The 26,677-nt window shown below is 45.7% G+C and overlaps 1 protein-coding gene across 1 annotated transcript; it reads right to left on the bottom strand.

The window, feature by feature from the left end:
- Positions 1-10,309: 10,309 nt before the first annotated feature.
- On the bottom strand, positions 10,310-21,710 carry LOC136562995 (ovoinhibitor-like). Its single transcript, XM_066560123.1, has 16 exons — positions 21,623-21,710; positions 20,807-20,826; positions 19,879-20,015; positions 19,669-19,729; positions 19,043-19,176; positions 18,541-18,598; positions 17,413-17,549; positions 16,969-17,029; positions 16,098-16,234; positions 15,572-15,632; positions 13,776-13,909; positions 13,640-13,700; positions 12,218-12,354; positions 11,392-11,452; positions 10,910-11,025; positions 10,310-10,448 (listed from the first exon to the last, which is right to left on the bottom strand). The coding sequence occupies exons 1-16, from the start codon at positions 21,675-21,677 to the stop codon at positions 10,403-10,405; spliced, it is 1,416 nt and encodes a 471-aa protein (XP_066416220.1). The 5' UTR covers positions 21,678-21,710; the 3' UTR covers positions 10,310-10,402.
- Positions 21,711-26,677: the final 4,967 nt, after the last annotated feature.

Below are 26,677 nucleotides of genomic sequence, written 5' to 3'. Positions count from 1 at the left end.
GCCTCCTCCAGCCAAGACCTCTCCAAACCACCCTCACCAGCCTTCACAGCCCCAGCCCTGGACAGTGCTGTCCTTTGGGCAAGCCCAGCCTCTCCTGATGAGTGGAGAGCATTTTCCTGCCAAAGTCTGGCGCGTGTTACACCACAGAAAAATTTTCCACTTCAACTCCTGGGTTCAGCTCTAGGTCTGGCACTGGCCCCAGGCAACTCAGATTTTCTCTGACCACCACAATGCCTGTTGGATGTCCAGCAGATCTTTTCTTTCTCTCCCTCACCTACAGACACTTCAGGGAGACTCAAGCTGCAACAATTAAATGGTGACTGGGGAACACCTGAGCCTCACAGGTACCCCCCTAGGCAAGCCACAAAAGTGACACCCAGAAATCCCCAGCTTTTAGGCACTTGCACAGCCTGCAGCCATTCAGCATCCACAGCCTCCCCACCCAGGGTTACAGCTCCAGATTATCCCACCTCTGATAACAGCATGGAAAAATGCCACAGCTGGCTGAGCTCATGCTGCAGGACAGCTCGCTCAGGCCTTAGCTGCTCCTGGAAGAACAGTTAGAAAAGGATTTGGTCTGCAATTCTGCCACTGATCTGCTGTAATCCACTTCATTATGGTCTTCTAATCCTCAAAGCCAGATGCAGCATATGGCTAATGACCATTTGGCTAAAGGAAAATCCTCTGTGTGCAGCAGCCAGCACGAGGGCAGAGATCCTACAAGAGAGCTGGGGATGGACTTTGGACAAGAGCATGGAGTGATAGGACAAGGGGGAATGGAAAGGCTTTGAGCAGAAAGAGAGCAGGTTTAGATTAAGCATTAGGGAGAAATTCTTTCGTGGGAAGCCCTGGCACAGGGTGCCCAGAGCAGCTGTGGCTGCCCCATCCCTGGCAGTGCCCAAGGCCAGGCTGGACAGGGACTGGAGCAGCCTGGGACAGTGGAAAATGTCCCTGCCTATGGCAGAGGGGATGGATCAAAATTATCCTTAAGGTCTCTTCCAAGCCCAAAAATTCTACGATTCTGTAATCTGCAGGTAAGCAAAGGCAGTGTCACACCTGAGGGTGCTGCCTGTTATGGTCCTGAGCACCATGAGGCCTGTGTGCTGACACCAGGGCAGGATTTGGCCATTATACAACATCCTCTCTGACTTACTCATGTAATTTCTTGCTTTACATTTCCCATTTCAGTTTTTTTTCAGTATCAATTTCCTATTCTCTGAAAGAATCAAAACTGAGGTTGAAGAATTTCCATAGCAGATATGCAACTCCTCAGCATAAATAACACATTGATAAATTAATGGCAAATCATTTAATACACTTTTCAAAACACTCCTGGGGTTTGTCACATTATTTAATTAACAAATAACTGCTGCAAAGGTGGGAAATACCAATTGGTTGCAGCTCTTTCATGAAAATGCCTCTAAATCACTCCAAAATTCCTGCTAGACACAATTCAGGCTACAGTTTTCATCTCTGGCTTTCTTTTGGCCACAGTGTGGCAAATAACTGCACTGAGCCACATGCCTGGAGAAACCAATGCAGCACAAATGGAAGCTCTGCCTCTTACCCAGTGCTTGAAGGCCTCATTTGAACTGAGCAATAAAGCAAACAAAGTCACTGATATGATTAAAAACATCTCACTATCAAAACATATCCATGTGTTTATGAACTTATTAAATAGAACTTGATCCAGGTAATGCCAGTGGATGTTTTCCTGAACTAATAAGACCATGGGCAGAACTTTGTACCCTGCAGGTGAAGGCTAACATGGTTTCACATTACTTTTGCAATGAATTGAATGAATCTGGCCCTACTACAAGGGCAGATGTTGACACATGGGAACGAGTCCAGCAGAGGCAGGCAGGCTGCCCAGGGACAGGGGCACAGGGCATTCCAGGAAAGCTGAAGGAGCTGAGCTTCTTCGTCCTGCAGAATAGATGGCTGCTGGGATCACATTGCTGTCTGCAGCTCCCTGATGGGGTTAGAGATAAGGCAGAGCCAGAGTCTTCTCTAAGCTGCATGGCAAAAGGATTAAATTCTGAATGAATGTGAGGAATTATTCCTTGTCATGAATAGGATCAAGCACAGAAAGCAGAGAGGCCATGCATGTCCTTCCTCAGTGCTATTGAGAACCCAACTGAAAAAGAAAGGCCTTGGGCACCCTGACCTGCCTCTGACTTTGGCCTTGCTTTGATCAGGGTTTGAGCCAGAGACCTCTGGAGAGCTCTTACAACTTGAATTATTTTATTTATGTTGTACTTATATAATCCTCTCTCCTATAAATAGCTGTTATTAATAAAAAAATCATAATATTTCTCTATGACCCAGGAGAGTCTTCTCAGAATTTTCCTCCAGCCTTTACTAAAGAGTCACAGCTCTACAAAGAGCTCCCAGAATGTTTTTTACAGGGGGTGACCAGAAACATGGACAACAGAAAGAGTGGATTGTAATCATTGTTAAAATAAAACCACACACTAAACCATGCACATTTCAAGACATTATTGCTCTCAATGATTTCAAAGTCTCCTCACTTCTGCAGGAGCCCAGCACTTTGCCACCACAACCCTTCTCCAGAAGAGCGTTTGAATCTTAAGAAAAGTCATCTGCACCAGGGAAAATCAGGTGCCAAAATATCATCCACTTCCCTGCTGTGCTGCAGCCTGGACAAGACAAGGGTCTCAGCAGCAGCTCTGAGGACACGTCCCCATCCCTCACCTGCCCAGCTCGGGCTGTGCTCCAGCTCTGAGAAGTTTCTGGATGATGAGGATGTCAGGTCAGGGCTCCACTGCAGAAGACAGGAGTAACTCATGGGGAAGCAGGACAATGCTACAATGAGCGCCAGAAAAAGGAGGCAGCAACCCACACAATTTGGCTGGACACTGACCCAGGTTATTGCTCTTTGAAGTGAATGTACTGCAAGGAAGGTGGGCTGGAGGTAACACTGAGGTATTAACCTGCAGCTGATCAGAAGAACAGGAAATCATTGGTTTAATCAGTTTCCCTAACACTTCAGTGATCTCAGCTCTGCATCACTGAGCACTCATCTCATCTTTGCCAGAGCCCAAGCAGGAACAATGAGGAGGTGGCTGCAGGGAAGTGGCAGCTGACCTGAGACTGACACCATTCATGGCTGCCTGGCAGGACAGAGTCAATCAGGCAACTTCACTGCTAGGGCTGGGAAAGTCTCCTTCAGGAGAAAATCATCTTCCCAAGGTAGAAAAACAAATAATAAAACTCAATAGATTCTTATCTGCAATGAGACAATATTTATAGCTCAATGCACAGTTAAAATAGAATGAATAAGCATGTTCGGCTATGAAAGCAAATTGCTTTGAGGTTATATAAACCAGGGGAATAGTTGAACACATTTTCAAGCTACCAGTCATGTAGCAGCACTCCCATCACCAGAACAGCACACAGCAGGGGGACTGGGGCCGTGTCCCTCGGATTTCAGGCAGCTCTGTGACCCACCAAGGAGTGTCACTGCTGAGAGGCAGAAGTCAGATATTTTAACTGACTGGCAGGCAAAAGTGATCTGGGAAAAGTGGGTTGGGAAAAGTGTTCTGGGGTGTTTGGGATGAGCACTTGCTGCACATGGAGCAGCAAAGTGAAGGCCTCAAGGAAGATGGTTTGATCCCTGGACAGCTGCATTGCAGAGTTTGTTTACAGAGGGATCACCACCCCGGATGTGACTGCAGCACAAAATCTGTGGCCAGGCTGGCTGGGGAGCCAGGTTATTGTCTCACTGGAAGCACAGGGATCATCTCTTCACAGTGAGCTGCCATGTCTCATTAATTTATCATGGGGACATGCCTCCAGTGCTCACTCCCCTCAGTTCTCTTTTGTAAGATTGACAGATATGTCTATAGATCACAAAGTGTTCTTGACAAAAGGATAATTAACCTTCAATGCTTACATCTCCTTCCTTTTGGTAAGTAACACACAATTTGGGGATTTGGGCAGGTCTGGCAGTAAATGAGTTACAGTTTCCTTTCATGCTCTTGATCAGAGCCCAAAAGGAGTGACTTTCCTAAGCTCTACATGGAGCAGTATGTAACCAAGGGAGAATTTCCCTGGGTAAATGGCCAAAGCCTTGGACTCAGGGCTTTTGGACCAGCACCAGGTCTGCAATCATCCATAAATCTGTAACCGAGCCCTTTGGGTCTGGGATTTGCTTCGTTGAGCTCAGAACAGGGTGAGCTGAGGCTCTGCCCAACTTGGGGGAACCAGGGGGAAGAAGTTTATACACAGACAGTGATATGTAGCAGAGGAATTGCTGTAAAGGGGGGGTTAAGTTAGATAAACATTTCAAGGGTATGTCCCCCTGCAAAAATCCCATATGGGAGGAAGCAGCCAGGAGGGCCACTATTACCTGCAGGCATCACTCTGTCCCAGGAAAAATCAGGGGATCACATCCTCATGCAAAGCTTTTTTTCCATGTGAAACCACAGGATGATGCAGAACAGAAGCAAGCACAGCACCAAACCATCCACACCCAAACCATCCACAAAAAAACATGCCCCCAGGCCTCACCTTATCAGCCAACAAACCAGCAAAAAGGCATATGAGGAACAATGTTTGGAAAAGACAAGTGAAGGTGCTTGCTTTCCTGTGTGGGAACAAAACCAGGAGCCCCTGGGATATGGGATGAATGAGGGTTTGGTTTTTAAGAATGCTCTTGTAAATAAAGCAGCAACAAGAGAGAGGTGCAATAGGTTAAGAATGGAAATTCACTGCTCTTCCTGGCGGGAACAGCAGGGAGGAGAGGGGGAGAGGCAGGATATATCATGGTGCTATAGCTTCAACACTTGGCTGGGAGAGGCTGAACTGGATGGAAAGAACTTCTATAGCTAAAGAACTATTAGCATCATAACCACTGAACACATCTTCATTATTAACATCAAAAGAAAGGGCAACAATTTCATTTATTCTGCAGAGCTGAGCTTTAATGAGACCACTGGCTGATTCTTTGCATCTGGACATGGGTGAAGCACAGTTGGTGCTGACAGAAAGGCAAAGGATGCCAAATTACAGGATTTTACCATTTTACAGTAAAACTGAGGTAGACAGCAGGAATTCTACCCTCTCTGAACTATTGCAGCAGCAAAGCAACCCAAAATAACCAAGTATTTACTTAGTAAGTTATATATGCTTGACAACTGCTATATTATACGTGATCATAGGGCCCCTACCTCCCCTGGTTTGGGCACTGCCCCATTTGCAATCTGACAAAACATTCTTATCTCAGGAGAACTGAATGCACTGATCTCTGCAGAGGCTTTGTGTGCCTCCTTTTCTGGTCTTGAAACGTGTTATTCTGCACTTTCCTGCTGCTGTCAGTGGAGGCTGTTTGCGAATGCTCCTAAAGCAAAGAAATATTTCTCCTACTTGTCTCATATTTTGCATCATTTTGCACTCCTTCCCTTCCTACTTTGGAATGCAGCCTGTGGAGAACAGCAATATTAGAAAGCTCGTGTTAAATCACTGCCAAATAAAATGTCAACAGAAGGTATCTGCATCACTGACGTCCAATCCTGCGCTGCCTGCTCAGCACCCGGCTGACACCGTTGGGATGCTGCCACCGAGAGCAATGGGAGTTCAGGCTGCTGCTTCCTTTGCCTTCCTTCTTAGGCACTGGAAGCACTGCTGCTCCCAAGGCCCTGAGTGCCCTGTGTTTTTTGAAAGTCTGCCATTAGAGGCTCAGTATGACCGTTTTCCCAAAGGGACACGAGTGCTGAATGTACATAAAAGTCCCAAATGATGCAAGTGATGGGGAGTTCACCCGAGTTAACCACCAACAATGAAGTGGTTTTACTGTCTCTGACTATTATAAACCTATCAGTCAACAAACCTCTGCCATCTGAATGTGCTGCATCATTTGAATTTCCACCCCAGATACTTTCTTCAGCTTTTTTTTTTTCTCAGCTAAATCTTCGTGATTTACCCCCAAGCACAAACAGCAAGTGGAGATGGAGAAAAGGAGGATAAATTGGAAAAGCACAGGGAGAGGCTAGGGGCTAGGGAACTGTCACTCAGAAAGCATGTTCTTTCCTTCAGAATGACACTTTATAGGCACAGATCCCACATTCACTGGTGTAAGTGGAACCATCTGTGCCACGGATCTGCTCCAGCACTTGGTCAGGGGGCCCTGACTGGCCATCCCCAGCAATGGCCCTGGGGCATGGGCTGCAGCCCAGCTTTAAAGGGAATGCAAGAAAGAGCCCACAGCAATTCATCCAAACATTCCTCATCCTTCAGGGGGCTTGAACAAAATTAACGTTTTACTTCTATGCATGAAAAATAGGCAGGAAGCAGCACACTGTGTGAACACTCATTCTTTGCAGTTTCATGTTATGTTTAAAATCATGGGGCCTCACCTCAGCTGGTGAAATTGTGGAAAGCCCTCCTGGGCTGTGTGGATGTCTGCCAGCTGGAGACAGGCTCCTTCCACTGCTGCTCTCTGCTTTTTGCCTCCCTACTCGCTGATCCGCGGAGAGCACGCAACCAGAGCCCAGGGCATGGCAAAGAATCAAATAAAACTGTATCAAACATTAAATTACAGCAAGAGAATGAACATTTCTGAGTGTGAACATATTGATGGATGAAATGGGTGCATAACAGGGCTATATATTTCTTTAAATACAGAGGTCCAAGGAAATTTTTTAAGTTCACAAACTATTTTCTTTGCCAACTGTCAGTTAAATAGGATGGTGCAATTGATACAATGAGTTTGAATAATTATTTCTGGATTTCTTTTTTTTTTTTTTTTTTGAGGAACATATGGTTATAAAAATGCTTTAAAAATAATTTGAATATTCTTCTGAAATGAATATTTAAAAATCAGTGGGATGAGCCTTGTCACTCTCCAGCATCCCTCAAGAGAGTGACAGAGTGTCTGAGCCCATCCACATGCCTCACTAACAAATGCAGCACATGAAAAAATAGCTAAACCAAGGCAAATTATCAGCAGACATAATTTTGAAAGGCACAGATTTTTAGATAACGGGTTTGAAGGAAGTTTAGGTACAGCCACACTCAAGGAAAAGTTGTGGGGCTTTTTTTTACAAGTTGCAGATGTGTGAGTGCTGATAAAAGGTGAAAAAAAAATTCCCAGCTCAATATGAAAGGACTAAGTACTGTTTTCTACATTCCACTTATCAATCAAAATTTAAATGATTCGTCTCATTCTTCCCCCTCTTTGTGTTGCAAGAAAAATGACTGTAGACTCAAAAAACATTGATAACACTATAAAGATAAGTCAGACAAACACGGAAAGAGAGAGGACATTTATATTTTTAAAACATGGCCTCTGTGATATGTTCTGGTACACTTACGGGTCACAGATCCTGAGGCTGGATGGTCACCAGTGTGAAACACGTCAGAGTTGGTCCAGCCTTGGAGCTCCATCCCCCTCCCCAGAGCCCAGGGCTGTGGCTGCCAGGCAGCCTCTGGAGCGGCACCAGCGGCGTTTCTCATGCCTCCTGCTGCAGCCTCTGCAGGCTCTGCAAAGTCATTTTTTTCCTTCACTTCATATAAGGCCGATTCTGTTCATGGCAAGAGAGCAAAAATAAAAGTCCACCAAAGCAGGACTAGGTCTGTGCTTGCACCTGATCCTTTCAGTGCCTCTTTCCAGGTTAAAAACCAAGCTTTCCCAGCATGACTGTGGAATGCTTTTTGAGACAAACCTGATTATTTTGAAGCTGCTCAGGCAGCTCAAGGTGAGTAAGAAAGCCCCGGTGCTCTGCAGCATCCTGCACCTGAGCAGGGATGGAGCAGCAGGCTGGGCAGCACGAAAACATCTGTCACCCACACAGCCATGGCTGCTGTTTGCAGTTTGGCAAACACTGAGCTCATAAGGTGACTGGGGACTTCTTGACAGGAGGATGGACCAGATGCCCTCCAGGGGTCCCTTCCAAATTCAACTATTCTGTCACCTCTTTCTGTTTCCCACCACAGTAACACCCACCCATCCAGCCACTCCTGTCTGTGCCCAAGCAGGCTCCCAGCTCAGTCCACTGTGCCTTGACACCACCTTTCAAGTCTCAGTGGCACTTGAAACCTGGTATTGCTCTACTTCTCTCCTAAGCCACAAAAATTTAATTTTCTCTCTGGAATGTGCTTGTCTTTGCCTCATCATAGAATTGTTTAGGTTGGAAAAGACCTTTAAGATCATCAAGTCCAACCATTACCATTGCCAAGGCCACCACTAAACCATGTCCTGAAGCACCACATCTATACATCTTTTAAATCTCCCTAGGGTCAGTGACTCAATCACTTCCCTGAGCAGCCTCTTCTAGTGCTTGACAACCCTTTCCATGAATAAATTTTTCCTAACATCTGATCTAAAGCTCCCCTGGTGCAACTTGAGGCCATTTCCAATACAAAGCAGAAAGAAATCATCTAAGTAACATACACTCAGTCAGTAACCATGGAACAGCTGAAAAACAACTCCAAGGCACAGAAAACCACGCTGTCCCTGAGAAGGCTGCCCTATTTTTATAGTTATATTGCTTCATAAAACACCCCCTGAGCCTGGGGGATATTTAAACTCCAATGTCAGGCTTTTCCCATTTCCTGGCCCAGTTTTAGTGATTTATTCCATTATGTACTTCGACATGAAACCTACTGGTGAGTTCTGTGGGGAAACCTCTGTCCTCTAACCCCTTTGGCTGCTTCCTTGGATGGCTCTGACTTAATCTCAACTTCGTGCCTCCTTGAATTCTTGTTTGCCTTTGGTGTCACCAGACAATGAGCCCCACAGAGAAGGCTTTGGCTGTGCCAAGATAATGCCATCGAGTTGGCTCTTGACAGTTTACTGCAAAGGCTTGCAAAAGCCAGTGGTCAGAGCACAGTCCAAGTGAAAGGCTGCCAAAGTCCACAAGAAGAAAAAAATTATCCAGGTCTTATCCCTGAGGATAACCAAGTAACACTTAAACAAGAGTAAAACAGCATGTTCTGCAAAAACACCTGAGCAGAAAATGGCAAAAAGGTTATATAAACCAAAAGAACATTTGCTTTAGGACACGGACCCAAGAGAAGCACAATAGGCCATTGTTAGTTACAAATCATCCTGAAAATGGACACTAATGGCACAGAGGTACTGTGGCCTCATTCCCTGGTACAATACCCCCAATACCTCCAAATCAGGAACATTTGCCTTCAGCCTATTCTTCTAGCCTGACAATTCAAAGAGTGACTTTCCAAGTTGATCCAAATAATTGTGTTATTCTCTGGTGAACTACAATGGGACATTGAATCAGGGAGGCACCAACTGCAGTCCAGAAGAATCCCTGAAATATTAGACTTGCAATAGCTTTGGTGACCTCGTGTGGAGGCAATGGCACAGCCAAGAGATGAAGGGCAGCCCCAAGGTCCCCCTGCCTCCCTGCCACCCGTACCACCTCAATGACATAATTATATCACCAGGTCCTGAGCAACTTGGCCTCAAAAAAGTAGGCAAAATGACAATCAGGCAGAATTTTTTTCCTATGACTTGTTATACATTTGGTTAAAACTGGTCACAAGTGAACCTCTGCGTCTTTTTCCTTTCCAAGTGACTTTAAAAAGCAGCTCAGTGATGCACCAGGGCTGTCCCCCACCTCAGGGGTGATCACTGCCCAGCTGTCCTGGAGATATTCTGTTGCATCAATAAAGTTATTTTATGAGTGGACACTTCTGCTGCCTGTGACCTGAATGGAGCTCAAGATTCCCCTCCTGTAGATTACATCCTTAAACTGCACTTGAGCTTGTGGACAAATTCAGTGGAGGCAGGCTGGGATCCTCTTTCCTGGCAGCAGCTGCTGTCTCTGCCATGGGACAGGCTCCACAGGCAGTGGGAACAAGGACAGGGCACCTCTTGCCCAGGCAGCCAATTTCCCTTTCTAGCCCAAGCAAAAAGTGCTCTCCTCAAGAGCAAATCACCACCTGCATCCTTGGCATGTCCCTGTGGAGGAGGTGGACCATGCTCTGGAGGCAAAGGCCTCCTTGCACTGACTGTAGAGAGGGACTCTGTGGTCACGTCACACAGAGATATCATGGTTTGAGAAGATTAACACTGACAAGAAGACTCTGAGTAGCAAGGAAAGGACTGAGAGCTCCAAGGGGAGCCCAGGTCCTCACCAGAGCAGGGCTGGCACTGACACATGGCCAGAAAATTCTATCCACATTGGTTGGCAGTGGAGAACATCAATAGAAAAATAGACATCCAGCACTTGAAGAGATGAGGCAGAAGGGAAGAGATGCGGCATTGAGACAGAGGAACCTTGCCAAGTCAGTTTATTGAACAAGTGCTTCAGGAGCTAAGGAAACAAGGCAGACTGAAGGGATGTTACGAGAGAAGGTCAGCCCTTGGGAAGACACGTGGAAGGGAGTTTGTCTTCCTGGGCTGAAGTCCAGCACAGACTTAGCATTCAGCCAAGCTCATGATGTTGAGAGTTGTCCTGCTTTCCCTGGTGAGAAAAGGAGAGAGGAGAATTAGACATGGCTGATGCCCCTTTCCTCATTTTACTGGCCCAAGCATTGGCTTAGGGTTGACTGGAGATAAAGAACAGCCTTAAAACCCCAAAACCCCTTAAAACCCTTTCATTATCCTAATTTAAGGAAAGATTATTGTTTTCATTCATTTGGTACAATCCAGTTGGTTTGGTGAAGTAATTTCCACACACCCTTGTGAGCTTGTGGAACAGATTAGTGCTGCTGAAAATCAATAAAATACTTCTAAAGCTAACAAACAGGAGGCCAGGTACAGATCACAGAAATGGGCCCTTCTCATTTCCCTTACAATGCAAAAAACCTGTGAATGTCCAGCATATGCCCCAAGCAGTTAGACAGAAGGCATGATGAGTCAGCCCTGCATTCACACAGGTGCAGGAATCAATGAGGAAAGGAAAGGTTTCACTCCTATACGTACAGGTAGGCGTTGCAGAAAGCACATCTGTTGCTGTAGGTTTTGCCATCAGAGCCACAGTGGGGCATGTATTCCAGGGTGCACATAGGAGAGACTTCTTTGAAGTCCTTGCAAAGGGCCTGCACACAGAAGGTAGGGATTGAGTCCCCTCTGCCTGAGAGCAAAGTGTGACCCCCCCAGCATAAGGAATGACACCCCACTGAGAAATGGAACTGGCTGTAACACCATCATAACCAACTCCAAGTGTCCTCCTGATGGCAGATGTGATCTTGTACTGTTTCTGCTCACTGCCACATCTCTTCCTGCTTTATTGCAGAGCAGTGGGATGGATGTTGGCTGTTTTATGAGCAGTGTGAAATTCCCAAGGGATCTCCTCAGGTGTGCACAGCACCACCTCCTGATTTGTAGCCCAGAGCAGAAGACAGTCCCCCAGGAATGTAAAAGACCCTGAATTTCATTCTTCATTCCCATCCTTTCCCACTCACCCTTGTAATATCCTCTTCACAGGGTCCGTTCTTTCTCTTGCCAAGGTTGGTCCGATGCTCCCTGGAGGAAGGAGAGATTGTTATTAACCACAGCCTTCCCTGTTACAGCCACAGAGCAAGAACAAACCTCACTCCCACGGAGTCACAGACATTTCCAGATCAACCAGCTCAGCACTAACAAAAACCTGCCCTCACAGACCAGACACTGTCCCCTGTTGGTGCACCCCTCTGTGGGGTTGAACACTCATATCAAACACCGAGCAAGGCAAGCAGGAAAACGGGGACAGACAGACAGAATCCCTTCAGCACAAGGTTTCAGAGAGAGCCCTTGCAGATTACCCAGCTCCCACAGAGCCAAACAGGGAGGAAGAGGAGCACTCACATGTTATGGGCACACAGGGAGGAAGAGGAGCACTCACATGTTGTGGGCACACAGGGAGGAAGAGGAGCACTCACATGTTGTGGGCACACAGGGAGGAAGAGGAGCACTCACATGTTGTGGGCACACAGGGAGGAAGAGGAGCACTCACATGTTGTGGGCACACAGGCAGGAAGAGGAGCACTCACATGTTGTGGGCACACAGGGAGCAAGAGGAGCACTCACATGTTGTGGGCACACAGGCAGGAAGAGGAGCACTCACATGTTGTGGGCACACAGGCAGGAAGAGGAGCACTCACATGTTATGGGCACACAGGCAGGAAGAGGAGCACTCACATGTTGTGGGCACACAGGGAGGAAGAGGAGCACTCACATGTTGTGGGCACACAGGCAGGAAGAGGAGCACTCACATGTTGTGGGCACACAGGGAGGAAGAGGAGCACTCACATGTTGTGGGCACACAGGGTGCACTCGCTGGCGTAGGTGACGCCGTCAGTGCCGCACACGGGGTCGTAGATCATGGTGCAGGCCATCAGCTCCCTGCCATCCTTCAGCGTGGTCCTGCGGAACTGGCTGCAGTTCAGCTGGGGAAAACAAGGACAGCAAAGGCTCTGCCACGGCTCTGCTCAGTGCAAGGGAGCCCCCAGCACATCCCCCCTGCTTATGCCTCTGCCAGATGACAAATTGTGGTTATATATTAACTCGTTCTTCATGGAAAACTAGCAATTTCCTTTCACAGCCTTCCCTGGAGAAGACTGAATCAAGGCTGGAAGGTAGACATTACTCATTGAGCCCTGCATTTATCACTATGCCCCTATACCTTACTGAACCCACCAGGATATTACAACAGGCAGCTCAGAAATAATCTGTAAATCAAAATGGCACGATTTATGCACTTCCTGCAAGGGGGCTGACTGTGACCAAGGTGTTTTTCAAGGCCCACAAGAATGGAGGGGAGATGTGCTGACAGGTCTTTTGTTGCAATGGGATGGTTCCCAGTGTTGAGAGCTGCCAGCAGGACTGACAGCAGTGGAAGCTGATTTACGTCAGCTGAGGAGCTGGCCTTGTGTTTTAGCACTCCCAGTTTCTCCAGTGTGAACTCCACATTCCTGATTTATGTATCTCAACTGGCCTGAGCACAGAGCGTACTCGGGAAACAAAGGAATGACATTTCATAGTTTGTTTGTATAGAAATGAAATATCTGACTCGGGATGTTGACTCTTTCAAACACATGCTAATGAGGTGGCTTTGTTCTTCTATTCCCCGGTGAGAGTAAATAGTTTAGAGCTGGCCAAATATAGCTAATCTGGTATTTTTACATGATTCATGTTGGTATATATTAGATTACATTGCATTTACCAAAAAAAAAAACCAAACCAACCTACACCAAACCGAAAACCAGAGGTGGGTTTGAATCCCCTGATACCTTAGATATCAGAATTCAAAACATGGGCAATTTTCTAATCTTTGCAAAACATCCTTTTGTAAAACACAAGCATTGAGAGAGCACTGGGTTCCCTGGGCCCTCTGCATCCCCTGCCCATATTGCCAAAACATTCTGCTAAGTTCCTGCAGCAGCTATGACTGAGAGCTGTAGGAAAAGGATTCTCTGTGTAAAGCCTTTAACCATTTATCATCTCCCTGTCTCATAACTCAATCCTCACCTGTCCTCTCCTCTTTCTTTCCCTGATGGTGTGCAGGAAGTGCACAATGTTCCTGCTCATGGGAGGGTGATATTCACCCACAGAAGGAAGGGCAGCACAAGTGTGACCCCCGTGGAGGCTACACCCCCCAGGCCACCCAGCATTTGCTCAGGTTGTGCAGTTGGCACCTGCTCAAACTCTTCCTGTCCTTCAGATGCCACTTACCTGAGGAGGTTCTTCTATGCACCTTCCATCGTGCTTCTTGGCAACCTGGGTTCCATATTCACTGGAAGAGAAAGCAGAGTTAAGAATGCTCAGCAAATAACCCCGTGTGGCTCTCAGGGGGGCCTGCAGGGCTCACATGTTGTGGGCACACAGGGCGCAGTCGTTGCTGTAGGTGACGCCGTCTGTGCCGCAGATCTCGCGCAGGATGAAGGGACAGGCTTCGATGGCCTCTCCGGATTTGGTCCCGCTCAGGTACGTGCTGCAGTCAACCTGGACAGATAAAACAGCAACCGTGGTCACTTTTGGGGTCAGAGTCCCCTCTGCAGTCTGCCTGTCACAGCACAACACTAAATGAATGACATGCACACACTGAGATGTCTAATGTAAAAAGGGGCAGTTTATTTCTGAACTCCGATATTTATAGAACTTCACAAGTGACCATGGATTGGAGGATGAAATTGCCACCTCTCCAACCACACTGGTCAAACTAAAAGTCTATCAATTCTCTCTTCCTCCAGAAAAGAATGCATAACAATCATTATTTACATGAAAAGCATGTGAGAAACTGCATTAGAAAAATGTAAACATCAGAAAGCTTAGAAGAACTTAGAAGAACAGGGCAACAGTCTGCCCACTCTGGTCCTCTTGATTTTAGAGGTCTTTGTCAGGGGAAAATCAGAGGGTTTTAAAAGTTTAGACTTGCATTAGAAATTGATTATGTAATTGTAGTTTGGTGGTTTCTGCTAGCAGAGGGAACAGCTGGTAAAAGAGATTATTCTGCTGGAGCAGAACATGCACAAGTTTTAAATCCAGCATTCATAAAATCATAAAGATTGGAAAAGACCTCTTAAATCATCGAGGCCAACCATTAATCCAGAACCCTCATGTTCACCATATGTCCAAGTGCCATATCCACATGCCCTTTGATCAGCTCCAATAAACAGCAATTCCACCAATTCTCTGGTCAGCCTGTTCCACTTACTGACAAGACTTTCACTGAAGATTTTTTTTTCCTACTTTCTAAACTAAACATCCCCTAACTCAGCCTGAGGAACCTGATTTGAAGTGTTTGACATTGAGTGCAGCTTGACACAGTTTACTATATCCAAGATTTTGTTACAGCATTTCCAAGAGCAGCAAGAAGTGTTTCACCAGCTTCTGTTGCAAAAATATTTACAATATATAAAATCTAAAAGTTTAAAAATTTGAGGATCAATAGACAAACACCTATTGGAAATCACTCTACATTAGCTAAGCATCACTGACACTTCACTGTCATTTTGCACAGTCTCCCCAGTGCACTGTCTCTTATTATCCATATTTCCCATGTGGTCCAAGAACAAATTAAAGCAAAGATCACATTTTAACGTGCCTTTTCTACAGAAAATATATTGCAGTCCCTCAGGACGCATGAAATTATTTTTGGTGCTTCAGAGCTGCTCTGCATAAGCAGAATAAATGTGTTGAGATATTATCAGCACATATTGTTACTGTGCAGGATAATAAAGCTATTTCTGTACACATACCTGAGAGCAGATTTGTCCTGGCTGACCAGAGTAAAAGGATTTTTTTAACCTGCCTGTCTAGTGCAATGGAAATCCTAGCACTGAATAAATACACAGACATCTAACACAGCTTTCTGCCTCTTCTCCTACTGTGCTAAAATGGGCTGCATGGTTCTTGGGCTGCCTCTGATGATTTCTGTTCAGAGATTGGCAGTACTGGGACATTTTGTTTCTGAAGTCCTGGCCTGTTCTCATCCTCTCTTTCCCTCTTGTACAGCACACTGTCAGCTGTGAGCAGCTGAGGAGAAGCACAGCATCAGCATGAGCCCTGTGCACCATCCCTGGGTGCACTGAGCCCAGCCAGGGTCTTCCTGGAGACTGCAGAGAGAATGGATGGTGCTTATTTAACAGCTAAAAGAGCACTTACAGGAGTGCTTTCCTCCTTGCACCTTCCATCGTGGCTTTTCTTAACATCAGTCCCGTGTTGTCTGAAAGGGAGAGGATGGGGTCAGCACACTCACCACCTGAGCCCTGGGAAAGCCCACCTGAGCCCACAGAAATCAAACCAAACCCATAACCACTATATATGATAAAGGAGGCACCTGACTGCCTGCTGAACCAGCTTCTCCCCATCATTAGAAAGTGTAATTCTAAGTGGTAACAGACCAGTCAGGTCTCCTCATTGTGTGTTATATAACAGCTCCATTCACTCTTTCTTCTGCCCAAATACCACAGTCCCATCCACTCTTTCTCCTGCCCAGTGCCCACAGAGTGCTCAGGTTGAGAGCTGACTCTCCCACACTCCCCCAAGGAGCAAAAAGAACATCAGGGAACAAAATCCAGGTGACAAGGTCTTCAGAGGAACACAGATATGTTAGTACCAAAAGAAAAGCCCTCTGGAGCACTAGCCCTGGCTTGCCACTCCAGAAGAGAGTCCTGTGTGCAATACTTACACGTTGTGGGCACAGATGCTGCAGTCGTTGTCATAAGTGAACCCGTCTGTGCCACACACCGGGTGCAGGATCCTGGGGCACCGCACCAGGTCTTTGCCACCCTTCACCTTTCTGCTTGGGAATTTACTGCAGTCAAGCTACAAAAAAGCAGCAGCATCAAACCTGAGGAAGACCTTGTTCTCCAATTTAAAAAAAATTCCATCATAATCTTCTGCCATGTCTCTAACAGCACCAGTGCCACAACTCAGTTCTTACTAAACCAGGCTGAGTCAGCTCTGCCTGAACCCTCTCACACGGGGGAACTGCACAGCACTGTGTGTAAACTGCCAAATCCCTGGCTTAAGCACCTTGGTCAGTCCCAACTAGAAGATATGCCAGAAAAGACAAAAAAAATTTAAAAAATTTAAAACGTGACCCCTTTTAAATTGTGCTGTGGAAGAACTTGGACTTTGCATTTGAAGGGCATCATTAAAGGAAGATCAAAGCCCAAACTGAATGACTTCCACATTTGTGTGTTAGCATGTCCTACACAGCAGCTGATACATTCCAATCAAAACTTCAGGTGTGCTCCACATTTCAGAATATGTCCCCACCCCAGAGGCTGCTGTAGGTGTGAATTCATTGTGAGGACTCTGTGCATAGCTCTCATCCAGCCTATCTGCCAGAGCTGCTGGGCAAGGAGGGCCCAGAGGACACCTGCCTCAGGACAGGTGGGATTTGTCAGCATCCTCAACACAAGGAGCTGACAAGACTTTGTAGACAGGTGGAGAAAGCCAGACCTCAGGCCAGCTCCCTTTCAGAGCAGATGTCACCTCGGGGAACCCTTCAGTTGATGCAGCTAAGAGGAGTAAACCTTATATTGAACCCTTACCTCATCAGTCTTCTCTCTGCATCGTCCACTGTGCCTTTTGCCAACATGGGTCCTTTTCTCCCTGGAAGAGGGAAGCAAAATAAATGTTTAACCTCTTGGTCAAAGTCATGTTCAAAATGAAGCAAACCATGAAGCAGACTTTTAAAAAGTGCTCAGAATTGCTAATTCACTCATTACCAAGCCCATTCCACCTCATAATGTGCAATTTAAAGCAATATCCTGAATCGTTCCTTCCTCTGCTCAGCCCACAGACTCATCCAAGGAGATGACTTATGACTCTTCATGAGCACACAGAAGGCACCAGAAAAACTCAAGGCAAACCCAAAACCATCCCATTTCTAAGAGACTTGAAGAAATAGACAGGAGCAGAAATGCAGCAGGACAGTTCAAGACTGCCCAGCAGTGCTGGGCACCCAGGAGGAGCACTCAGGGCAGGACACTCACGCGTTGAGGGCGCAGATCGCGCACTCGTTGTCGTAGGTGGTGCCATCTGTGCCACAAACTGGGTTCAGGTCCCTTGGACAGAATACCAAGCTTTTTCCATCTTTGGCGGTTTGTGTTCGGTACCTGCTGCAGTCAACCTGGCAAAATAAGGACAAATCACTCTGGAGGAGCCCTTGCTATGCAAGGAAAGTTGATTGAAAACCTTTTTGTTCCGTATTTCAGCCTCAACTGTTTTCTCAACAAGACAAAGCCTTGTTACACTGAAGCTAAACTTCCAATCAGAAATTACACTTCTGAATATTATCCTAGCTCTCCAGGAGTAAAGAAAAAGGACTGTCTTGGAGAAGACGTCCTTCAGGCACAAGAATATGTATTAAATTTTTGGCCTTGTCTCATTTAAAAAAAAAAAATCTTGATTTTAGTAAGAAACATTTTTCAACAGCTCGATATCTGAATAATGCTGTTTCAGTTTGTGTTGGTTTTCTCCACACTTTTCCAACTCTGTAGTTACTTCTCACATCAGATTCCCTGTAGTTCAGTACAGGATTTGAAAGGATAGGAAAGAATGGTTATCTATCTGTTGGAGAATGGACTTCCTACATCCCAGAATTTTAGTGTTGTAATACAGAAGCTTCTCCTTCTGAGGATTCAGACTGTTGGCCTCAGACAAAGATACAATAATCTATGCTCTATAAATATTTATGCTTAGGGCTCTTATGAGTCTCACTACATCTGTGACTACAACCAGCATGGGAGTTTTGAATCCCTGCTGTTGAGGGTGGAAAGTCTTGTGGTCTCCAGAGAGAAAACTGCCAACCTGCACAGCATGTTGGCAAGAGAAATCTTCTGTCCCTCCACCTCCTCCTGGGGACACAAGTCAACTCCTCATCTCATATCCATCTCCTTCCTCTTTCCTCAGTTTGGTGTGGTAAGCATGGGGTGACCTTCTCTCTGGAGCAGAGAGGATGCCAAACCCACCCCCACCATGCAGAAAAGCAAAAAATGGACTGAGACCCTTGAACACCTTGGCCTATGGACCTCTTGCAGCTTCCTAGCAAAATCTGTGAGGTCCTCAGGATTTTATTAGCAGCCCCAACAGATTGATTTTTTGACATATATTGCACTCACAGCAACAGATTCCTTGCAGGGCCCTTCATGTATTTTGGTAACGTTGGTGTCATGTTCTCTGAAAGGAAGAAAAGCTTTGGTTAGGGAGCATTGAGAATAACTTTCCCCATGACCCTGCAGGCACTGGGACATCAAAGCAGGGTCCCACCCTCCTTGTGGGACATTACAACTGCCTGAATTCTCTGAATGTGCCCTGCAGATGGCAGCTGCTAACAGTACAGATATTCCCATCTCCCATGGAAATTAAGTGTTAGGAGTAATTAGGTGTTACAAGCAACACTTTGATCTGCTCATGTCTCTGTTCTGCTTCTTTTTGAGATTCCCTTAATGAGCACAGACAAAAAAATGGGGAAGAAAACTCAAGTTGGCTGAAGAACCATGAGAAGCCAGAAGAAAGGAGACCTACAGAGGCATCTGCCTTAAAACTGGTATTTTACAGAGGTGCTTCTGAGAGCCTCAACTTGCTGGTTATTCAGAAGGACATTCCACGCACACAACTTACGCATTGTAGGCACAGATCCCACAGTCATTGTCATAAGTGAAGCTGTCTGAGCCACAGACTGGTTTCATTATCCTTGGGCACGCTACCACGACGTGATCATCTACTACAGCTCTACGGTAATTATTGCAATCAACCTGTAAAAATAGCAGGAATAGAGAGAAAAAAAAAAAACCAAAACACTTTTTTGATATGAAATATAACGCTCTTGCATAGTCTTCTCACTCTCCCTCAGCCTTTGGGGACAAATCCAGCATCAAACCAATTTCACTATCAAAAGTAGAAACCAGGAATTCTGTGGGAATTCTCTCCCAATGAAAAAAAAAGCAAATGGGATATTAAGAAGGACTGTGATTTGGGTTTTGTGAGATCCTTCATAGGATCCTGCTGGAGGTATCCAGGTGGTGAGATCCAACCTTCAGCCAATATATTACTTTTATTTTATTCCCAATTAGACAGGTTTGAAGTCTGAAGTAGAAAACAACAGAGATGGTATCAGATAACCTATAAAAACCCTCTCAGCTTTGGTTATCACCAGATTTTATTTTGGGCTGTGCAGATCAGCTGTTCACATCCTGTTCCACATCTGCATGGTGTTTGAGTTGTCCCCATTACAGACTTTGTCTTACCACAACAGGTTTTGGGTCGCATTCTCCATCGTGCTCCTTCTCCACGCTGGCGCTGTGCTCCCTGGAAGAAAGCAGAGCTGTGTCAGGGATCAAGGAACCGCATCACCTTAAGGCTGGGGGTGTTGTCACCAGCTGCAAAGGCACATGCTCCTCATCCCTGGGCTACAAAGCTGCCACCCCTGCCCCTGTGGGGTTCCCAGCCGGACTCACGCGTTGTAGAGGCAGATCCCACAGTCGTTGCTGTACGTGTTGCCATCAGTGCCACACACTGGTTTCAAGTCCCTTGGGCAAGCCACCCAGGACCTCCCATCCTTGGTAATGCCACTGGAGTACTGGCTGCAATCAAGCTGTGGAAGCAGCTCAGAATCAGCCTCAATTTTGCAATGAAACCCCCCAGCATCCTCCCACCACCACCACGCCTTCAGCTGCTGCTGGGAGGCAAATTAGAGCCATTATTGGGAATCTGCTCAGGCTATCAGGAGGAGGGAATCTTCCCTACAGAAATTTCTGATTATGCACTTCTGCTGGGGTCCAGGGAGGCAGGCTGGCTGTGGGTGAGACAGTGCCTAATGAAGGCAGTGGTAATTGGGAGCCCCTCGGCTCCGCAGCGGATCCTTCCAGATCGTGCTGCACTCCTGAGAGTTCTGGGAGGCTCCTAGCTGCGTGGGAGGAACCTGCAGACAAATCCACAGCTCAGGCCCTGCTGGTTTTCTCTCTGTGATATAGGTATAGACATTTATGCAAGGAATTCTTTGCGCCTTGCTGTATGGAAGCAATTATCAGAGTCACGGTGTTTGATGTTTTCGAGCGTGTCATCCTAAGACAGTTTTCCTCACAAGGAGGCAAGCTACTGCCTTTGGCTGGGAGTAACTAAATTATGTCTAAGAGTTAATATAATAAGAATGTACAATTACTTCTTGTTTTTTCATTTTATTTAATGAACCGAAAATATTGCAAAAAATGGGGATCTTTTACTTTCTCGTGAAATTGGAAATGTCGTTCAACCATGCACCGGGAAATATTATTTTAACTGCAAAGATTTCATTAGATTTAACCTATGTGCTCACTGGGTAGCTACATACTGCTTCTACTTTACCAGAAGCCTGAACAGAACATAATAAATAGATGTGTAGCTCACCTGAACTCCAAAGGCAGCACCTGAAAGAAAAAAATGGAGACAGAAAAAGAACCACAAATTATTAATATGCAGAGAACACATATGTAAATATTCTCATGAAACAAGTTAATTCAGTGATTAGTTAACACTCACTTATTTTCTTTAGGAAAATGTGGAGTTTTATATTATTCCAGTAAATGGCCATAGGATGTATTAAAAGTTACTAAATACAGTTTTGTTGTATTTCTGAGGGGTGATAAACCTTGTGAGAGCACATCTATTTATCCACCCCTAAAATGTTACTGGTAAGTGATACAAGTACTTTCAATTCTATACTCTTGGATTTTAATCTCTCCTAAGAGACTTTTATGTTTGACTTTCAAAAGTTTGGACATGCATGTTTAAGATAATTATCACCACCAGCACTGTCCATCTCCAAATACATAATTCTCAGTTACCAGGAGTAGCACAGTAAACTCTCAGTGCAATGGGAGTTTACTCTTCAACCTAGAGGTTAAAGTTTGCATTTATATTGCTCACATGGGTAATAATGCCATTTTTACAGTTTTATTTTGCCTGTATACACAGGACTGCCACGTGCAAGCCCCTACCCTGCACTAGAACTGCTTCTACAAACCAAGAAGATAACAGCTGTATGGTGTTTGCTGAAACCTCAATCTTGAAACCTAATTTCCTTGCTGTCCTCCCTCAGGAAGGTTATTTCTTCATGGAACAAGGCTCTCCTCCATGTTGCAAGACCCAAAGGCTTTTACTGAAATGAAAACTCAACTCTGACTCTGCCAAATCGATCTTTGCAGTACCCCAGTGAATACTCACCCAAGCAGCAGCAAAGGGCAAGAGCTGCCCTCACCAAAAGTCCTGTCACCTTCATGACAGCCAGGGACACCCCTCCAGTGCAGCCTGCCTGCTCTCTGTGCGGGAGAGGAAGATTGCAGGGAGGAGCAGGAATATATAGCACACCACGCTATCAAGTGGTCCCACCTCATTAGGTAATGCTTCCAGCCTGTCATCACCACTCAAAGCCAAAAACGTGTTTACCCAGCTCTGGATGTCTGGCTAATGATTGATACAAGGCTGTGTGCCAAGAAGGGGATTTCGTGTGCCTCGAGGTGAGTGGGGACCGTGCCAGGACCCCTCTGCTCCCATACGCTCTGCCCAGCCTGGGCTCCCCTCATCCTAGGCTCACATCTCCCCTGTGCCTACCTAAATGCAATTAGGACTTTCTCCTCAGCTATAATTTTCAACTGAGCAGCCAACTGATAGCCAAACCCCCCATTATTTAACCTCAGAGGGTGGTTTTGTACTCTTCACCGCTGTATCTCAGCCCAGTTTGAGCCCAGGCAATTTGAGCCCAGAAGGTCACCCTGTGCTCTGCGGGAGGAATCCTGCTCTTCTCATGTTTGAAAAACTCAGCAGTGCTCTGCTGTACGTGCCAATTTTTCCTGTAATACAGCAAGGAGCAAAAATACTAAGTTTGGTCCTAAAAATCCATCTTTTTTGGCTGTTCACTGAAAACTATCATGGCACCTTCTGCTCATCTGCTACCACCTCCCCCATGGCCAGTGCCTGACCCACCTTGCTGAGCCTAAGTGACACCATCCCCCGGGGAAGCAGGCCAAATGCCTTTAATGACTGCACAGACTAGATGTACTGTACTTCCTTTACCTAGGAAGTCAGCCAACTTTGCAAAGATTGGTATTAGCCCACACATGGTTTGCTTCCTGAAAATTCACTGTGTACGTTATCTCTTTACGCTTTATATCTTTAGTTTTCTTCAAATATCTCCTCAAGGTTTGCCCACTATTCAGGTAATGGAACTTAGATTGGCCTTGAATGCTTTTTTGTCCTTTATGTAAGCAGATTTTTTGCAATTCTTTGGATTAATATCAATTGTAGACCTCTCAGTTGGGAATCCTAAATTCTCCCAATCTCTCACTAGCTTATCATTTTTCAAATTCTGTATTTGGTAATCAAAATCCTTGCTTGCAGATCTATTTTTTGACACGATTTAAACAGAGCGAGCTTGTGTTGAATCATCACAGTTTTATTTTCTAAGAGAAGGAAATTTCCAACATCTTTCTCACTTGAAAAGCAAATCCACAACAACACAATTTTAGGGATTACCTAGTGGAAAAATATTTGCTTTCATATCCAGGAGCTCTGCTAATATTAGTACTTTGCAGTGTGCATCTGCAAAACTAAAACCTCTCCAAATGCCAACGTTTCCTGCTCTGTTAGGAACACGAGGGATGGTGTCCCTGTTCATATTCCTCATTTTCATTCCTTCCCCCTGGTGTTCTGCCCTGTGTTTCCTGACCTTTCCCTTATCTCAGTTCCACCAAGCGTCCAGGACTCCAGACCTTTGGATCGATGCAGACCTTGGCTACAAGGACCCCTTCTCATCCCGATTACAATATCCATCTCCCAGGGCTTATTCCAGCCAAGGCCAGGATCCATTAATGCTTCCTGGCAGTGGAAAATGATTCCTGACAACTTAATTGCCAGGCTCTGTAAAAGCTGTCATGGTCAAGCAAACTCCTGCCAATGTCCACAGCGATGACACCTGAACCCTATCGGAAAGGAGATATTATTTGCAAACCAAATCTGCAGTTAAAGTGGATTGACTCAGCATGTTCTGTCAAGAGCAAAGTAATTCTCTTCCAACCAAGCTATTAAATTTGGGAAGTAGTTTGCAATAGGAGACAGAGTAAAGGGAGAGAAGAGCAAACACCTGTCGAGGATCTAGAGAAGGAATTTGGATTTAGAAAACATTGCAGCTACAGCACGTGTCTGCTGTCCCCTGTGTCAGCTGAGGGACACAGAGCTCAGCTCTGGCCTCCTGCCTTGTGCATAAGGAAGATTCATGCTGTGGCCCTACCAGTGAGCTGCCTGCTTCACAGAGAGTGATCAAGCAAAGCTTTTTCCACCCGGAACCAGGAACTTTTCCCTTAGGACAGAGCCTTTCAGGAGCAGAGAGGCAGGTGCAGAACATTCCACCCACACTGGACAGGGAGACCTTTGGTTGTGTTTACACCCTTCTGCTTGTGCAACTCCCACTTGCAGTGATATTGTGTTGACATCTACCTGTTTATTTTCCTTTGCTGCAAATCCCACCTGCCTGAGCAGCCCAGGACAGGAGCACTCCACCCCTTTCTTCTGCTGCCTCTCCAGGTTACCTCTGGTCCCAGCTGTGACTCATCTGTTTCCATCTCTGCAGAATCTCACTGACACAGGCCAAGAAAGGAAGCAACCCCTTTGAGGCAAGAAGGCAACAAAGCCAACTCACCTGTTTTTCAGAAATATATGCAGAAATTCTCCATGCTTCCCACCCTCAAACCACAGGAGTGGTTGTTACTACACCCAGCACTAAGTGTTTCTTTTGAGACCTTCTACATCAAGGGTCTGTATTCTTAATTTTCAAGCAGTTGCATCTTGTTTTTAGTGAACAACTTACATGGAGTTACTCACCCTTCATGCAGAGGAAAGCACTGGAAGTTTTTGTGTTGCAGTTCCAGAGGAAGACCTGGGCAGAAGGAGAGATCTTGCAGCAGAATAGAGCAGGGAGATCCCAAGGAAATTGCATGAAGAGCTCCCTGTAGCAGAGAGAGCCTTGCAGGGAAAGACAGATGTTCTAACAGCTGCCAAACAGAAGCCCTAGAGAGAGGAGAGAGGCCCATTCATGAGTCCCCAAGGTGAAAGCAGATGGGCCATGGAGCAGAAATTATGATAATCAAGACAAATAACATTGAAATCCCCAGGTCCCCATAGCAGAAGTTGTGTGGTGGGACTGAGCATCACAGGGATGTAGGGAGAGCCAGAAAAGAGAGCTCTGCAGCAGAGCCAGAGGGGCTTCCCTGCACAAACAGCATCAAGTTCTCCATGTCACAATTCACCAAGTTCTTAAAGGAACAAATGCCCCTAAACTGCAAGACTTCCAGCACTGTCTGCTGTGGCAGCCTGAAAAAGGTGCCCTGGGCAGAGCACACCATGGAGCCATGCCAGGGCTCTCCCTCAGTGTGGCTGGGGAGCTGCTGGGCAGAGCTCCCAGGCTCCAAATGGACAGAGGACTGAAAAATACCACAGGGAGTTCAAGGTCTGCTGAGGCATCTGCCAGAGTCAACAGTCCTCACTCTCTACCAAGAGCAGCACTTGTGTGCACTGAAAAATTGCATAAGATCCTGACACCTTCTATGAAAAATGAAGGAAAAAATACTAAGACACTTTAGGTTCCTGCAAGGGGGCATTTTAGCTCAAAACCCAATGGCATTGAGAGGCTGGAGACCAAAGTCAGTTCATAATGCCAGTTCTGCAAAACCTCAGGAACTGCTGTGAACCACATGGGGTCTGTGGTTATTGGCAAGCAACACCCTTAATAAAGTGTAATTTACAGCAAACCGAAGAGTCCCCAGAGCTCTGGTACCTTTCCAGCTTCACAGAGGACTGGCTTGGCCTTGTTACCATTTTAAAGGGGAACACAAAGGGCAACCACAAGCAAACAGAAAAGAAAAAGTGGTAAATCTCCAGCACCTCATGAGCCTTTTCCTCCTCCTGCCCAGGAGTAACAACGTGTGGCATCCTTCTGAAGCTCTGCTGTGCCCCCAGGGACACTCCTCACCAGGCAGCCCTTGGAACAACCTGCAGAAGGGGGTTGAAAGCAAGAGCAGAGTGAGCCGGCAGGCTGCTGGGAGCAGCACAGAGCCAGCCCTGCTGCTCACAGCAGCCCAGGCAGCTTGAGCAAGTCCCTGTCCTGTGCCTCCTCAGCAGATGGGCTCAGAATCTGATTAACGATCCCTTATCACCAGCTGTGATTTTTGTGGATGGTAATTTTGGCTGGCAGCAGGAGAAATTTAGAAGGTGCTCAAATACTGACAGAAGAGGCTACTGGGGCAGTCTTCATCAGTTTATTGCTTTTCAAGCACAGTTAATGAAGGTTTTAGGGGTCATTATTTGAAAACTTAAATACCTGAAATCACTACAAATCATAGTAGCTTTCAAGTGCACTGATTTTCATTTGCAAGAATTTATTTTAAGCCACAAATTGTGCACTGCTTTTATGAAATCATGTAGATGTCCCTGCACATGGTGTTAGCTGGAATCAGTGAGCAGACATCATCAGAGAACATTTTTACTGTCTGACATTCATCACTCTCAGGCTGCATAAATAACATTCAAGAATGTACTTGTTTCATCTCTGCTCAAAGACAAAATCTGCATCTCCCAAAACAGCTAACCAGCCCCAAACTGGTGACTCTCACCCTACATGACTCTACTTGATATGGGGATTTTCCATGTAGAAAGAGGCAGTTATAATTTGTTTCTAAGTCATAGTGTTTGCTCACATTAAAAATAAGCATATAACCTATTAACAACCACTCATGACAAAGTCTGCTGATAATTAAATCAATTTTTATTATTATCAGCTGCAATAAAACATGATGCATGCGTAAGCATTTTGAGAGTTTATAATCAATTCTCATTAAGTGCAGTAGAAACAACCCTTTGTGATAACTTAATTGAAAGAATTTTATGTCTTTGGTGGGAGTGAAATTAATTGGTATTAGGTAAAATCCTGTCAAAATCTGAAAGTCATTTCAACCTTATCTGCAAGAGAAAAGTGTTTACAGATCAGGTCACAGCTAAAGTGGACTCAAACACTGCAAATGTTCATTCAAGGTCTTCTGGAAATGTCCTGCAATAACGTTTATACAAATAAAGAACCTATTTGCTTTAAGAAACAACTATGGAAGAGAGTACAGAAAGTACGTGCAAACCACCAGCAGATTTCTATTAACTCACCATCAGTGTCTCCTGTTCTGCAAACTCCACCCCAGCCCCAGATCAACTGACTCCAAAAAAACCAGGGAAACCCTT

The sequence above is a fragment of the Molothrus aeneus genome, chromosome 15 (assembly GCF_037042795.1).
Source record: "Molothrus aeneus isolate 106 chromosome 15, BPBGC_Maene_1.0, whole genome shotgun sequence".
Taxonomy (NCBI): domain Eukaryota; kingdom Metazoa; phylum Chordata; class Aves; order Passeriformes; family Icteridae; genus Molothrus; species Molothrus aeneus.
The sequence above is the reverse complement of the archived record's forward strand: the minus strand, read 5'-3'. Positions and strand labels throughout refer to the sequence as shown.